General features: G+C 37.2%; 1 protein-coding gene across 1 annotated transcript in view; it reads right to left on the bottom strand.

The window, feature by feature from the left end:
- The window catches only part of LOC109058818 (stAR-related lipid transfer protein 13-like), a 42,457-nt gene that overhangs the window by 6,757 nt on the left and 17,277 nt on the right, over positions 1–18,423 (bottom strand). Inside the window, 8 exon segments of the mRNA XM_019076009.2 lie at positions 96–294; positions 370–529; positions 1,456–1,629; positions 2,633–2,763; positions 2,765–3,940; positions 4,229–4,292; positions 10,149–10,230; positions 15,678–15,749. Coding sequence (XP_018931554.2) covers positions 96–294; positions 370–529; positions 1,456–1,629; positions 2,633–2,763; positions 2,765–3,940; positions 4,229–4,292; positions 10,149–10,230; positions 15,678–15,749 — 2,058 coding nt within the window.

The following is an 18,423-nucleotide window of genomic DNA, read 5'->3' as shown; positions in this document are numbered from 1 at the left end:
CACCGGGGAGAGAGCTGTAGAGCTGACTGAAGCAATGATTCATTTGGCACATAAAATGTGAACTTCTCTAAACATTAATAATATGTGTCACTTACACTGGTATACATGTAAAAAAGTGTCTGTAAGTTTGGAGGTGAGAACGGGTTCAGGCAGATCCCTAAAGTACTGTTTAATCAGGTCAGCCACATCATAAGCTGATTGGCCCTGGTAGGTCACATGATCGGGGGAATTCTCATTGAGCTGCCTGAGGGCCTGGATTCGAGATTTAACCCCCGATTTCCGGAATATTCCCACCTGTAGAGAAGAATTAGAGATAAGAAGCTGAAAGGGAAAAAAAAACAGTGTGGATTTGTGCTTTTGCTTACACACCTTCTCTAGACACTGGCTGCGTAGGTATCTCATCGCCTGCTGGATGCTCTGAGGCAGAGGCTGACCAGTTCGCTGGACGTTTACGATCGGTGGAACTCCAAACACATGTTTATCTTTGTAATCTGGAACTTTGGAACGCTTCATAAACTTTGGAACCACCCTGACCAATGACAAAAAAAAAAGAATTTTTAATTATTTAAGTATATACTGATATTATTATGTATCATAATCATGCATAGCTGAGAAAATGAGGTTTAAAAAACACAAAAGTACAATAATCCAATATATTGATGTCCACAAGGAAACTGCAAGGTCAAATCATTCAAAATCACAGTGGCAGCCGCAGGATGTAGTGTGTGAGCAAGACCAAATGGAATTGCAGTAAGTATAAACCCTGTGAAAATTGAATCTGTTTGCTGCTTATGACACTGACGCCAGCCTTTGACTGTGGGGTGTGTGAGAATGGACAAAAGAGGAAAGATAATGCCTCCTCGGTCATTGGTGCAGAATGAAGTGAATCATCTTTTAGATCTGCGAGCCACGACAGTGTCTAATAGACCTATAAGCTTCTCATCAGAAGTCCTTTCCTGCAGCTGAAGTTTAAAATGGACAACTGCAAAAATTATAAACCAATTTACACTCCGTTTCTGCAATGCCAAACAGAAAATTCAGAGTGTGTGTGTGTGTTTGTGTGCGTGCATGCATCTGTGTGTGTGTACATAAATAGAACTGTAATTTTAGCCCTTTTGGCAGAGGTAGATATGGAATGTAATTTTCATAAGCAATAAAAAGCCAGCGGGGGAACAGATAGAGAGAGAGAGAATGATGCTGTCATTAACGCATCTATTAGAGCTGTTTTACTCAACCGATTGTGCCATTAAAAAACACTTTTGGCAGAAATTAGATTTCTTGCCTCAGACATAAGAGAGCATTAATGCCACAACTGACCTCATGAGACACATCAATATGTGTACACAATAACTCATTTTTTAGGAGGGGAACATGCCTTGAGCTACAATCTTGTGGGTTATTTAGAAAATGTGTGACAATGTATGAGTTTGTGTGAATGAGAATATGCTTTCTCACCAGTTCCAGCCGTGTTTGGTGGTGTCTGTGTGTTTCTCCAGAATGGCGGTCAGTCGTAAAAGGCTGAATTTCTGCAGAAGATTTAGCTGAGCAGCTGACTGCCTGTTGATTTCTAAAGATGCCGAGGTCACGCTCGGACGGTGAGAGTTCTGGAAACTGTGCCAGCGCAACTTTCTGAGGATAGAGAAATGGGCGGAAGAAAGAAAAAAAAAAAAAGACAACAATAAAAGAAAAACAGATGGATATAAGTATGAAAGCAGGCACAATTACTTGGATGTAAGGGACACATGTAAAGTCTCAGGTGAAACAAAATATCTCAGGTGAATGATACCCCAAACTGTAGAAACGTACTTGATCATTATTTAATTTTAAGAAAACATACATTTGCTTAAACAAAATTGCAGTGTGCCTCCCCCTCTAATACTGTCTCTATTTTGTGCATTGATCTCTGTGTTAAAATGTCAATTTATAAACAAATGAATAGAATTGTTAATTTGCAATTTTCACAGAGCCCACTTCTCTAACAGCAGGTTAGCTTGCATGAACCCTACTTTTGACCTGGTTCAAATTCAGCCACTTTTATTCATATGTTATAGACCTGTCCTCCAGAACTATGTTTGTCAAGCTCTGGCAACCCCTTCTTTCCTTTCATTTTTTTTGTATTTTTTTTATTTCTAAAAAAAAAAAAAAAAAACATTATGTTTGCTCACTATCAATGTTTTTATTTAAGTGTATATTACCTTATTATATTACACAATTTCGCTCTATACAATGATAAATCAATCTTATTTTAAGAATGTTTAAATACTTTTAATGGAAAACAAGACTGATTAAGACAGAAATTTTATTTTTCCAGTAAACAAATGTGGTGTACCCCAGGGTTCCACTCTAGGTTGTTTAATCTTCATCAGTGATGAGTTTGCATGAAGTGGAATTATGTTTTTAATATGGAGGAGAAAAAAAAACGATTCAATCCGAAACACAGATGAGCTGCAAGTAGGCTTTCAAGGTACACACAGCTGTCACAGTCTCCAGACAGTTTACCAAAAGACAAATTGAGTATCTCTCACTCTCTATCACATTATGTCACAGCACTAGAAGATAAGTGCTAACTTCACTCAGTGCAGTGTGGTCAGGCCAGAATTTCCTATAAACTCTAACCACCAGTTTTACTCACCTGCTGGGTCTTGTGAGTGATGCCCCCACACCCCATTACCCCCTCCCTCCCATCACCCCCCCCTCCCCCACACACACAGATTCCCCTACAATAACAAAATCTCACACTTTTGTCCCAACATCACACAGATTACTCATCATCATAGTTCAGACTGCTGGGTAATGTTGTGTCAGCAGTGGATTCAGTCTCAACATTTGATTGGTCCTGCGGTTGAATGCCGAGTGACCGTGACCATTTGTCGATGTTGTGCTGTAGCCCATGTACGTGCTGTAGAATGTCATCCAGATGCTGGAAGGCTTTCTCTTTTCCAGGGTCAAATATGTCACATGGACTGCCTGGTGTCTCAGAAACATTGTCGTAAATGCTTCCAACTGAGCTCAGAGAGTTCCTCCTTCTTCCAAAACCTGAGAGAAAGTCTTGCGACCCACTGCGACTAATGCTTCCATCCAAGGACAGGTCTCCATCTTCTCCTGTCCAGTCAATATGGTCAGGACCTTGAGAAACAGAAAGCGGACAGAGACTTTCGATTGAGAGGGACTTGGGGAAAGTTCCAGGCTTGTGGTCAAAGGGGAGGTGGACCACATGATCCTCTTTCCTCAGACAGTTGTTTTGATTGGTTAACTTGGGTATCTCCCAAGTTAACTGGTAGTCTTCAAGGTAAAGGCACGCTCTGTGAGGCTTGTGCTGAGTGGATTTCTGGCTAACATTACTGCGGCATTTTGTATGTGACCTCCATGCCACATCTTTGGCAATTCTGCACTTATTTGTGATTTGGCCGGGCAAACTTGCATCAGATGTACAGTGCAGACCTGAGGGTGGCTGGTGTTGAGTTACTGTTGAAATGTTCCTTGGGACCATCTCAGTCTCGCAATCTTGCTTCTTTATTGATTCTTTCCTCCATAAAAACGATCTAGAAGGACGCTTTGGCTTCTCTCTTACAGACGGCAAGGAAGAGGAGGATCCGGTGTCATCGTTCTCATCTTGGCCGGTTGAGAGACAAACTGACGATGCACCCTCACCCACTGTGACATCACTGAAAGCTGCAACTTCTGGAAAAGTTGTTTCCCGGGCACTTTCTAAGCTCAAGCTGCTAGCACTGAGGTCGGAGGTCAGTGAGGTGACTTCTAGACTATTGTCACTCAGCACACTATCGCTACTGCCTGAGGGTCGTAAGGTGGAGGACCGGTTGGCAGCAGGGGCAGGGGGCGGTGAGAGAGTGCGGAGACGGGACCAAGTTTTACTTTCACGCTGAAACGCCCAGCGAGAGCTAAGGGCGCATGCGTCATCCTCTTCTGAGTCCTCACTCTGCTGATGGTAACACACAAATGCGCACACTTAGATAATGAAAAGCTTTTTCGATTAAAAGTATTCTTGAAGAAGCAAAGTAGCTAAAAAAAGTACCAGATTTCACTCTACTAAAAACAGTAAGAACACAAGGGCAAAGATTAGACTTAAAAGGATTGTTACAGTTAAGTGTACAAGCTACCATCCAGTGGAAGTAAAAACAAATTAAAACAGACAAGCAAAGAGCAGTTGTCGGCAGACTATCAGATCACATAACTGAATTAGAAGTGGATGGCATGCTTGTTTGTTTACCTGTTTAACCTGGAAATGAACCTCTAAGCTCATCGCAGCACATTTGTTCAGGGTTGTTAGCCTCCTAAAACACACACACACAGACACAAGGAAAAGCGTATTTGAGTGATGTATGATTTAAATTCACATTCACTTGGTCGGTGGGGCGTGTTGGCTTAGAGTTTAAAAATCATGATCGGTAAATAAAAAAAAAAGTGGTAGGCTGAATTTTAAACATGAAAATAACCTTTCAAAATTTGGAAAAATGTACAAAAACACAAAACGTCACAAATAATCTTCAGCATCCACACTCAAATACTGGGGAAGATTCAGATTATTGTAAAACATATGCCAAGTAAATACAAAAGCATGGTCACAAAACCAAAGAAATTATGAAATTCATTGACAAGTGGTGATCTGATATAGTAATACTAGGTGTAAATGGACTCTCCCTTTAATTGTGAAAATCATTAATTTAACAAACAATATTTAGCTATATTTAGCCATATTTCATATCCCTAACGTTACACTAGTTTTGTATTAGCTGCTCAGTACATCACACATTTATAATGACTGAAAATACAGCATGTTAAATTTAAATTATGTGCAGACATGCTTTCCGATCAATGATCTCTCTATCTATATAGATTATCTATATTATGGCTCTGTGTTTCCACTGTTTCACATCGGCACGCAACTTGTGGCATCACTCACAACTTGTGGTAACTCGCATGTAATCTAGAACTCAGACTTTCACACTTGTAAATGTGACTTTGCTTGGTCATTCGTGGTTTTGGAAATTGTAATTATGATAGTTCCTCATTTGAAAGGGCACATTAATATCAGCGGTGTATTCCAGAAAGCAGGGTTAACTTACCGTGAACTAAACCCTGAACTCTCGGTTGATTAACCCCAAACCTTGCTTACTCGAGGTATGTGGTTCCAAAAATGCGTCCGGTAGTAAGTTCATTCAACTCAGAGTATGTTCCTGGTTAAGACTCAAGACATTCTCAACAGAGCGACGAATCGACGAGTCACTATGGAAACAGACACTAAGAAAAAGCGCGCCAAGCTGTTTCTTTCTTCTTCTTTTGTTCATTAGTTGTTTACATGCTTAGTGCATATCGCCACCTAATTGATAACCGTGATTTTTTTTCCATGTAATCTTTAATCCTTGAGAATGTGAATTATATTTTTTGTTTTATGCTAATTATATATTAAGTCATATCAGATATGTATTTTGATTTAGAATTTAGACATTATAGAAAAATCCATGTGTGAGATAATATAAACATGTAATAAATAAAATAAATAAATATTTATAAGTTAAACATTACCTTGTCATAGTGTTTTATAATTTATACAGATAACTCTTATATATGGCAATAAAAGAAATAATCATATTAGAATAATGCTACCTTATTTATTACTTATATTAGTGCTTCCTCATTAACATATAAAAAAAAAAAATTAAAACAATAATAATAATAATAATAATAATAATAATAATAAATAATAATAATAATAATAATAATAAATATATATATATATATATATATATATATATATATATATATATATATATATATATATATATATAATAAGCTATATTACATATTGTAATATTATATAATGCTGTGTGCTATCTGTCGCTGAAGTGAACTAACCCTGGAACATAACCTGCTCCGGAGCAGGTTAAGTTCAGAGAGTGAGTTGCTATGACTACTAACATACCCTGAAAGTTACCTCCATTTTTGGAACCGAAAGTTGAGGTTATCCACTTACTTACTCTTAAACATACCCGGGTATGTCACATAACCTGCTTTCTGGAATACCCCCCAGGTGTAAATGAGGCCAATGTGTGCTTGAGCAAGACATTTAACCTCAGTTTGCTTCAAGGGGACTGTCCCTTTAATTATTGAATACAAATTATATCTTCTTGTTGTTAAGACAAAACCACAAAGTAAATCAGCAATGCAAATATGGACATATTAACTGTTAACAGCAATTGCCAGAGCACTAGCTAGCTTTATTATTCTTATTCTCTCAGCAATTTATCCAAGCCACAAAGATCAACACATTCAGTAAGTGTGCTTGTGTGTGTTTTTCTAGATGTTGACTGAGCCCTGACGATGCTCCCAACTGAATTGCATTAATGCCACACTTGACAGAGTGATGAATCTATCAGCCCATGTATCTTTTCTAGAATGGTTTGAACTCGACTCTGCTGCTCCCTCCCTCTGTGCCCGATCGGCTATGACATGACAGCAGTTTTGTTAGAGGTAGAGAGGTATTCATCACCATGTCATTATCGGATTATCAATATGTTTACAGTTGATGTGAGGGGCCTCGTAAGCGATGCGTTCATGAGCATTTGGCCCTTTCAGTTAATTAGTGTGCTGCGTGATATCATTCCGCCTCTTATGTGTTTGTATACTGTACGTAAGATGATGAATGATTTTCATGTATGTGAATGTCTCCTTATGTTTCAGCTGAGAAAATCATTACAGCTGAAGTATAGATAATGTGAGACAAAGATAAGTATAGTCCACATCAGCCAGAATGAACAACTACAAGCATAAATGACTCTCCATTTTTGACTGATGGAGTCGATTTGCACCAATGCTCACAGTAGTAACACATATAGTCACACTATAGTGTTTGGCACGAGTGGCCACAAGATTTCTGTTCGACATATTGCTTTTTCTGCATGATAGACCAAAACCAATCCTACAAAACACAAAGACATAAGAGGGGAGTGTGTTCGGTGTGACATTTGAGATACAGTTAATAAAAGAGTCTGTGAGTTTGTGCTAATCAAATTATTAAACTAATTACTCTTGGTGAATAATAATCAATAGGAAGACAATAAGGATAAAGAGTGCTAATAATAGCCTGGCAAGAAGCTCAAAAGAACACAAACACTCACAAAGACTTTAGCTGTGTGCATCATTAGCTGTTTTCGCTCGTGTGCTTGTCTGCCTTTTCTTTTTTCCCATATGAATTAGCTAATTTGTTGGCTTGCTTGTCTTCTTCTGCTTTCTTTTTTGAAAGAATTAGAAAATTCAGATTATTAAGAACAGGGACCAAACCAAAACTCCACAATAGAATATAAATAAAACATTTGACTGTGTCTCGAGCATTGATGGTGCTAGCAACACCAAGGTCATGGGTTCGATTCCCAGAGAATGTATGCAACTGCTAAAATGTAGGACTTGAATGCAATCTAAACGCAACTGCCATATGTAAAAAAAAAATAAAAATTTAAATGGTCATTATGAATCAGCAGAATTCAAAAATATCTAAATGTGGTCCTTCTGTTTTTTTTTAAAGGCTTTTTTAGGACTGTTTTAAGAGGAAATGCAAAATTTAACAGGAAATTCTTGGGGGCAAAGAACCATAATATATACTGCTCTCTACTTGATTTTTCTAAAATCTTAATCTTAAAAAAATAAATTTATGAAATATATGGCTTATTTTTTCTGTTTTAGAAGCAATCTTGTTTTAAGCCCTGGTTAATTTATAACACTGATCTGAACCAAATCTTTTAATCAACACAATCACAACATAAGACTAACCACAAGGCTACAGCTCCATTGTAAACATGTTTTCTACATTCACAGCCACTGCCTTAGCAGTGTAGATATTTAGTGAAGGAAAATACATTGCAAAAATACACTTAAAGTACCAGATGAATAAAGCTCATAGTGGTTTCCAGTAGACAGCTGACTGACAGCATGAAATCTCACCTCTGCATTTTTGATCAAGTATACTTGGCAGACTAGATCATCTTAACGCTATTTGCTACATGGCCACACTTACATATTCACTCAAGCAGTGAGACAGGCTCTGCACGGAGCAAATTCACAGAGAGACAGTCAGGGATTTTTAAGTGCACTAGTAACCTGCTGTGACTAAAAGACTAACAAATGAGCTCATTATCTCACTAATGCAAGAGGGTCATCAGGTGTGAGACGGCCAGAATATATTTAGAGCAAAACAAGTGGTTTTGCACAGGGTGACTGATTTTTATAGATGTTGCAAGAGTGAATACCTTAACCAGGCAAAACTTTGATTTAACATACTAATACAGACTAGGGTTGTGAGTTAAGACTGTTTGTCTGTAAAAAACAAACATATACAATATCAAAATCATGGATCTCAGATACTTTTACTTTATTAAAAAGACTGGGGCACAGTCTCAAGACATGTTTTAGTCAATATATACACATGTGTATTAAAATTGGTTTATGTACTGATAAATCAATAAATGCTCATTTTAGGTTGAGTGACACTAGATTTTGCTGATGCGATACTGTGTTTAAACAAAAGCACTTAGTCAAATATATATATTTAATGTGCAAAATAATGGTCTTAGCCTTTTCTTCCAGTGGCAGGGTAACCCAGATGCTACAAGAGTTTGTATTAAATTAATTAATAATGATACTGCATAACTACAATACCAATAATATCCAGAGCAAAAAATATTTTATGCATAATGCAAGATTTGTAAACAAGCCAGAAATATACCTCAACATTTTAAAAGCTTTACTACTTCCAGCTGCTTGTTCAAAAACATGGTTATAAGAGTGCATATTGTATCTCCATCTACAATATATTACATAAAAACCATAAAATAAACATGGTCATAATTTATCAATGATAGATCACAAATGCATGCTATTCATTGATTGTGACCTGCTCTGAAACGCAAGACTGTAGAATGTGCAACGGCGGCACATTTTCACTTTGAAATGTGCAGCGCTCACATGTATTTAATTAAATCATTGCCTTTTGAAGTTTAATAATCACATTAGGCTGTATTGTGATTCCCCTTTTTCTGGCCCCAAGTTCAAAATCTCTTAAAATTATAATTTATACTTTTTCTGAGACATCTGAAGACAAGAACCCTGCACCGTAATGGGTGAGGTACTTATAAATTGTATACCCTGCCTGAATGTTAGTTGCTTTGGATAAAAGTGTCTGCCAAAAAACACAACAGATGCTTTTGCAGCTGTCATTCGATGCTTTTTTACATTAAAAAGGCATGATGAATTTAATTCCAATTATGGAAGTTGAATTATTTAATCTATTAAAATATTCTTCCATCGGGCGCCCAAGGCTGTTTATAAGTTGAAGATATGAGTTTAGCATTGAATCCAACATTTTGGAAACAATCCAGCACTAGGAGACACACATATAGCTTCATTTTCTTCACAGCTTTAAATGTAGATAACTAAGCACATGCATATAATTCAGAGTTCTATTATTTCACATTTTGCTGCGTGTGTGTGTGTGTTTCAGTTCTCTTAATTTATCGAGCCACCCTGACGTTTTTTTTATCAGTAGCTAGCAGCCAAGCATACAGTGTTGTAACAAGCCACTGTGGGACAAATGGTATATTCAATCTCCATCTCTCTCTTCTTCTATCGCCTTAGGACCAGTGAAACCAGTTGCACCCTGGGAAATATAATTTCCTCCTCTCTGTTTATTCCTTATCTTTTAGAAAAGGCCATTCACTCCAATGTGACTTCGGCAGGTGTGACCGGTCACATAATCACGTATTCCAGATTGAGGGGTGAAGAGAAAAAGAATTAAGTTAAGAATAAAAAGAAGGAAACATACAGAACAATGAAGCACAGCAAGGTCTGCTGACACAAACGGCCTGTCGCCATGGTGATTAGAAATGGATATTGAAAGACTATAGAAAATGACAGATGCCCCCTCATGACACGTGACTCATATTATTAAACGTATGTCATAAACACATTATTATTAGTATACTTTATGAATTTTTATCATGTGTTATTCCACCTTGAATGCCATAGTGCAGTCAGGTACAGAGGAAGTAATACGCAGACCAGAGAGGATTATTGGGTAGGATGGAATATTTTTAAAGTGCTGTAATTAATATTTAAGTGAATATGCAATGGTTTCTCACCTGCATAATGCCTTGAGAGAGTCCTGATCCAGAAACTCATGGTCTCTCCTCACAGCAGAGATCTCAATGGGGAACAGAGAGGCTGAAGGCACACAGAAACGCACCAATTAATTCATTCATTCAACTGCATAACAGGGGTAATTAAAACCTACTGAGACCAATTGTAACATTTAATCCAGTGGTCAGTAAAAGGGACAAAAAGAGAGAGAGGAAGGAAGATGAATCACACAAACATCACAGGACATTGTCAACTTTAACCCTTACATGAGGAAGCAGAAAAAAAAAAAAAAAAAAATTGCATGTGGTTGTGAGCATGCATAAATCTTAAGATTGAGTTCAAGTTGTCTGGCAGTATGTTCAGTGACAAAACACAAATAAACACAGTTATTAGCATATGCACATCAACATTTATAAAATTGATATTCATGCATTTCTGTGCTATTCCTCTATATAATATATGCTATAATGTTTAATTTGCCGTACTTTTAACCGTAGCATTATGGAAGGCACTAATAAAATGCATTATTATTATTATTATTATTATTATTATTATTATTATTATTATTGTTTGGGATCCAAAAAAAAACTGAAAAGTGGTTTGAGTTCATTTAAAATGTACAAAAAAAAATTTCGGGGGAAAGAGGTTAACCCTAATAACTTTTGGGAAACACTGTACACTGTACAGTACAGTATATATTTATAGTTTTATGACTAAAGACATATGTTTATTTTGGTTTTATTTTGGTAGAGGACAATAGAGAGGAGACAGGAAAGTGGAGAGAGGGTGTGGTGGGATGAGATTAAGACAAAGGTCAGATTTGAACATGTCCCTGTTACAACAATAGATAATGGGCCTCATTTATAAAGTGTGTGTACGCACAAATTTGATCTTAGAGTGTGCGTATGCTTAAATCCATGCTGATGCACATATTTGTAAAAACTGCCTCTGACGAGAAAAAAAAAGTGCTTAGCGTCACGTCAGGGTCTGAGCAGACATACACGTTGAAGACTATTGACGTGACATACAGCCAAGTATGGTGACCCATACTCAGAATTCGTGCTCTGCATTTAACCCATCCAAAGTACACACACAGCAGTGAACACACACTGTGAACACACACCCAGAGCAGTGGGCAGCCATTTATGCTGCGGCGGCCGGGGAGCAGTTGGGGGTTCAGTGCCTTCCTCAATGGGCACCTCAGTCGTGGTATTGCCGGCCCGAGACTCGAACCCACAACCTTAGGGTTAGGAGTCAAACTCTCTAACCATTAGGCCACGACTTCCCCCTCTTGCTCTAAAATATAGAAATGCATACACTATGACGGCAATTATGTCTTACAGCACTTTTTTAGATGGAACAGAGAGACAGAATGTGAGTGTGTGTACACCTGTGTATTGTGTGTGTGTGTGTGTGTGTGTGTGTGTGTGTGTGTGTGTGTGTGTGTGTGTGTGTGTGTGTGTGTGTGTGTGTCAGCATTGCTGAGGTGTCCCATTTCCAGCTTTTGTTTCAACCTCCTTCCTCTCTGAATTCCAGGTCCAACTAATGACAGTAGTGCAGGAAGTAGTGCCAGAAAGCATTCAGCTCACACCACAAGAACATAAGAAAAAGAAATCAACCTGCTGCCAATCAAAGTTGCACTTAAGTCAAGCTAGGCTTTTCTACGGTATGCAATACAGCATGACAAATAGAGTGTCAGTGTGAACTTTAGAAGCTGCCATTTCTTTTGTTTATCAGTGAACGAGAAGTTCTTCGTGTCTCTTTCTCTCAAAATGTCTCGGTTTTGAGTGTCCTTATCACAGGAGTTCAAAGAACACCAACAAGTTTTCTTGTACACATATACACAAACAGACAAACACTTTTTAAGTTTTTCTATTTCATACTCTGTTTGGAGGAAATCATGTTGGTTGCTCAAATTCAGAAGGCGAATTCCAGACACGACTGAACAAACAACAAATAAAGCGTCCAGACCAGTCTACCAAATTTAATGTTTTATATTCCTAAAAAACACAAGCATACCTATAGAGGAGTATAAAATCATAATTTTCCTCATTTGAAACCCAGTTATTTTCTTGGTGGCTTGGGGAAGCCCAACCGATCTGTTTGTTGATGCTCCAGTTTAGCCTCAAAACACAAGTGACATCAATTGTCCTCATTTATTATTTCCAATAAATAAATTTTTATTGCCGTAAGCTCAATTTTCAAAGGTGTTATCACACATGGGCCTGTTTTCAACACCTGCAAAGAGACAAAACACACACCAGCATCCCTGCTGTTTTAAAAGATAGCGGCGACTATTAAGTTTTTAATAGAGCATCAGGGGATGATGCAGAGATAAAAGTCGGAAACCGCTGACTGTTACACTGAAACTGGATATCAATACACAACAGAGATTAGACGATGCCACAGCACTGACACAGGACTGACACAGGAATTTTATATATACACAGGACCTAGGCAGAGAACAGCCGGAACATCCCACCAACCAGCATATCATTAATTCAGCACATCTCTGTTTCTGTCACAGCCAACGCAGGGCTTAGTCTGTGACATGCAGCAGGAAAATACACTGCATTCAGTTTTTAAATTTTCATCAGTGTGCAGGTGGCAGAGTTTTGAAGGCAAGAAAACATTGATAGTTATTTGTTTTAGAGAAACAAATTAATTCATTAGTGTCATTAGCTATAAAAATGTCAATTATTTCAGATCTAACACAGAAAATCAAGCACTCTGACTATTGCATGAAAAAAATCTGTAATAAGGAACAGTCTTTGAGGCAGACACGAAAACTCCAGGTGCTACTGCAGGCAATGCGTCTCACTGGACCACACTTACCAAGAGCTCAGAACACTAATAGTAAAGATCTGTTATTACGAACAAATGGTGCCTAAAACACATTTTTCTAAGTAATTACTAGCAATGGTCCAATATTACAATTCTGGCTGAAACACATAAGCTGATAATTATTCTTATCACTAATAACCGATTAAAGACCAATATTAAAATTCTAGAAATAAGGTCACATTTAACAGTGTTTATATTATTAAAGATTATTATTGCTGATAATTTATATGGTACCATGTTAATACTGTGCAACCCAAGTTACTGCTTTTCACTTGACACAGCATCTTAAAAACGCAGCACTCCTTTTGAGAAATGAAATGCAAATGACGCAGTGAGGGACAGAAGTACAGCATGTTCAATGGATTGTGCTGTTGTTTAACAACATACTTTACCAATCGTTCAGCTGACCAAACATCTTTCATCTTTCTGAAAGACTTTCAGTAAACAACTGTTTGAAAACTGTTTTGAAAGTTGGAGTTTTGGAATGACGCGATCAGAAAACTTTATACAGTGCATTGCATTGTTAAACTGTTCTCACAGCCTTGTTTTCATCCATCAACCTGTTTTCATCTTTAATTACCATTTTAAATGCAAAAGCATCGGAAGGCTTAATTAGGAAGGTGACAAAAAAGTTTTTAGATTAAGAAACATAAGAAAAAACAGACCTGACAGAATCATGGCTTACTAATGAACAGAGAACCATAATTTCAACAACAACAACAACAAGACACTCTTTTATTATTAAAAAAAAGCATAATTTTTTTTTTTTTTTTTTTTTTACAGAGACATTTTGGTCCTTATTTCATATTCATAAGTGTAAAGCCTACTCAGGCATGATGTTAAAAAAAATTGGATTTATCTGTTTTCAGGTGCAGGTTCAGACCTCCCAGTGAAATCTGAGTAGGCTAATATTAGAACTTGTCTGTGGATTCGTCATTGTCTGGGTCACAGGTACGCCTGCTTCACACAGCGCACAGCCTCACTAACAGAATCCTGCAGGTGCTGCACCAGTAAAAACATCAGGAAGTAAAAAAACATAATAGTGTGGCCTTTTGAGACAACACATCACTTAAAAAGAAAAAACGTTAGTGTGATGTGGGCTGTCCAGGCCTCAAATAAGTTTTAAAAATAGATAGAAAAGAGTTTCTGTGTTCCCGGATTAAAAAATAGCTCATCCAAAAATGAAAATTCTCTATAATTACCTCAAATCGTTCCACAACTGGAGATTTTTTTTATTAAAGAGTATTCTTGTGCATAAATAGGCTGAGTGCATCAGACTCAAAAAATTTAGACTTTTATGTTTGAAATCATAACATTTGATCACAGAACAATGAAAAACATTCAATGTGTTTCATGACATCAAGTTTGATTTAAAAGCTACAGCACAGATGATTTTTAGTGATTAGCGACAAAAATGCAGTTCTGTTTTGTGATGCATTTATGACAAAAGTTAATTTTGCTAAATAAAAGCATTGTGTAAATATAAATTCAAGTATGAAAATTTTATTGAGCTTTGCTAAAATAAATTGCATTTAACAGTTATTAAAATATTAATATCAGTAAAATATTAACATCAATATAAGTGAGTGTAAGATGATGTCAAAAGTAATCTAAATGTCAAAATAGATCTAAATGTTTCTATTGTGCATCCCTAGTTCTGTTCGGCTTAACCGTTGGCTGAGCGTCTGATGCATATCGCACACAAAATTGGAAACACTTAGTTTCGAAGTCTTCATTTCCACACCCCTAAACATGATGCGGCCCAAAGCGAAATGTGATTGGTTGCTTTGCCTGTCAGTCATATATCCTCTTGGCCATTCAAAGCGGCTAAGGGTCCCAGACCTTCTGAGATCTAAGATCAAATTTCGTCTCTGTCTCTCTGTCTCTCTCTCACACACTCTCACACTCTCACACTCACACACACAGAGCTATCGCACAGCATCAGAAGACCTGAATATGAATCACTTTTATCTTCCTTTGTGCTTTTTTGTAATTGTGGAACTTGACAGCACCTGTCCTCATTTAATGTCATTACTTGGAAAATACGTGACCAGGAAATACTTTTATGTTTTGCAGTCAGAGGGTTTGGACTGACATGAGGGTGAGTAAATGATGACAGAATTTTCCTTTTTTTGGGCAAATCTGCCAATTATTTTATTTTAAATGAATTTCCTCAAAATTTATTCCAATCCACATGTGAATTGAGCCTGCATGGGCTTTCCAGATTTCAGTGTAGAATTCAGTGTGTGTGAAATGGTCTAAATCAATCTCTTAGGGCCAGCAGGACTAAAACACACTCTGAATATCTGCAGAACCTGTGTTGGTTGCCATGGAACTCTTACTGGTTCAGCATGGCTTTACACCCTCAACCCAAAAGGGATCTAAACCAAAACTAAAACCAAATGCCATCTGGTCTCACATGTTTTTCCCCAATCACTAAGCCTGAAACAAAATAATACCGATGCTTTCTGCAGTGGAGCGCTTCCGTCCATTCAGTCATGGACATAAACAGAGCATCTCTGCACCTTTCTGAAGGGATGATATGGAGGGAAACCAGAAGAAAAGAAAATGGGAAAATAACACTGCGTCCCACAAAGGAGCAGAGCTAAGGTGCAAATGAAAGAGACAGATAATAGTGTGGAAAATAAAGGGATGAGTGGACTTTTGTGGGATGAGTTCTGGATTACCTTCATAGAGCTGAGCATACTGAGGAAACCCCGCCGCTCGAAGCCACTCACAGGCCTCCTTCGCCTCCAGCTCTGGGGGGAAAAAAAGATGAATGAATGAAATCAGTAAGATAATATACTCTTTCAGTAGGGTTGATTTAAATGAAGGAAAATGAACAAAATGACACCATAAACGTTGAGCTCTTTCTTACACAAAGACATTTTTCATGTTATTAATCATTATCACTTAATTAAAATAAGACACCCAGAATACATCATACTTGATTTGACTACTCATTTCACCATGAATAAGAGCTGTTTAAGGTTATTTAGATAATCTGTGGTCACATTATTAGGTCTGTCTGTGTTCAGCATGGCAGTAAGACTGGAACTGGAACATTTAGCTGGTTTTACATGAGATTACTGTAATCCAACAAACTTTGCAACAAGTAAATACATATATAAGTATATTCTACTTCAATAACTGGGACATCAGTCTTCATCCAGCAGTACCATATGCTTCAACTTGTCACCTGTCATCAAGAACATGGCACATGTGATGGACAATGCCTTTAGACTGATATGAAATGTGCAAGATCACCATGGAAGATTGACAGTTTATCAGTCATTTGACTAGAAAGTATTGAGATACAGTTTAATGTACATTTGGAGAAGAGCGAAGGAGTTTTTTAAATTGAATATAGTGATTTGGAATTGCATGGGATAAAATGGGGATGTATTATGCTGAAACACATAATCCCAAAAGAATGCGAAATATATTTGAATGGCATATCAGAATATGCATTTGATGAAACCATGATTAACTGCGACTGTGTCCTCTGAATGCCAAAAACATTTTCTCTTTGTGCAGCACAAATAACAATAAGATGATTTCATAAGCGGGTCACATTAGCATAAAAATTCTGAGCATAAACCATTTTCATTTGGGAAACTACCCAATCAGATCCATACATACGCTGACTAGCCAATGACATTACTACGTGAGGCAAGAATTGGGAAACTAACATTTTCAATAGAATAACCGTCAATCAAAACAATAGCTGTGGCACAAACCTGAAATTATGATTAAACATGAAAAAGCAACAATTTAAAGGAGTTAAATGTGTGTGAACCGAATCCAAAACAATCATACACCGCTTGCAAATGTTGTCAGTAACAGTCTTTGTATTCATAAGCAGGCTGGGCTGATATGGCTGTCAGGGTTGGGATCTGAAATTCTGGCCTATTTATAAGGCAGCCACTGTCTGCTGAAAGCCCTTAAAGACGATCTCTGGCACGCTGAAGCAAAATTGTGTTTAAATGAACAGATGCGGGACAACCAACACATTATATCATATTAGGAACAGACTTTAGAGCTTATTTAAATATGGATGTGAGTGTCTAATGCACTGTCTAATGCACATTTAACCCATTAATATGCTGCTGATCTAAAATACGTAAAATTAACATATAATCTTACACATTTATGCATATAATTTTCTATCACATATAAAATGCTGAATACCTTTTGTAATAATTTTCAAGTTTTCAAATTCATTTATTTTTATGACCTCGTAAAATTAGTGTGCAGGCACTGCATTCTGAAAAAGATCCAAATATTTTATATGCTAAAACAGAAAAATACAATCGTATTATGGGCAAATGAACAAGTCTATTCAAGCTATTCTAAAAAGATCAATTCTGTTTGCCAAAAGCCATAACCAAAAAACAAAAGGAAATGAAAGTTAAAGGTGAAGAGTAAAACAAAAGAGCTTTTTCCTCACTGGATTCCAAATTATAATTTCAGATTCCAAGAGAACTAAAGATATGAAAATGTATGTGTAAATATTCATGTGCACATGAACACAAATGGTCACGTACACACACTTTTCATTCCTATGATCAGATCAGCTTTGTCCATTTCCTGCCTACATGCTCTGCCCCTTCAGAATTCCAGAGCTCCCTGACTCCCAGCAGTGCTCCGGGATTTCCCGCCCAGACGCCCACATTTCTGCTGCCTCTAGATCACACACAAAGTCAAACATATCTGACAATCCATTCAAATGCTGCTTTCTATCTACAAATATGATATGTGGCTAGAGTAGGGTTGCAATAGCGTGAGATTTTCACAGTACGATAACCCGAATGTTTCAGGCACAAAATCGAAAGCACAAAGCTTATTGAGACTACTGGATGGGATCATGAATCAACTGAAAATAAAATAAAATAAACAATCTTCAGATTTTCAATATCAAGATCATTAAATTTAGATGTGAATGTTTTTGGGATATTCAAAATAACCATACGCTGCTGATTTAATATATATATATATTTTTTTTTTTAGTGAGGGATGGTGCTATCAGCCTCACTTCTCTCTGACATATTCTCCACTGCATACTTTTGTCTACCGAAAGTTGACAAGTCTGACAGACATTGGAGGGAAAGGATTTATGTACATGCACTTGACATTTTCCATCCGGATGATTTTTTCAATACCATAAATAAGCAAATGCACATGGTGTGAAAAGCAGGAATTTTCAGACCATGATATACTAAGAAACCGGTATAACCTCTGCAACCCTAGACAAGAGTCCACCAACATTACTGTACATTTTTCTTCATGTCATTCATCATTGCAACTGTTATTATTGTTATTCAGTTCAGCAATCATTGATGGTATAATAAGAGATTCACATTCATAAGAAGGCCCAGATAGGAATAAAACGAACATTCCTGTAGCCGCTTCTTATCTCAGGAAAGGTGGAAA

This window comes from Cyprinus carpio, chromosome B5 (assembly GCF_018340385.1).
Source record: "Cyprinus carpio isolate SPL01 chromosome B5, ASM1834038v1, whole genome shotgun sequence".
Lineage (NCBI taxonomy): Eukaryota > Metazoa > Chordata > Actinopteri > Cypriniformes > Cyprinidae > Cyprinus > Cyprinus carpio.
This window is presented reverse-complemented; position numbering and strand designations above follow the sequence as displayed.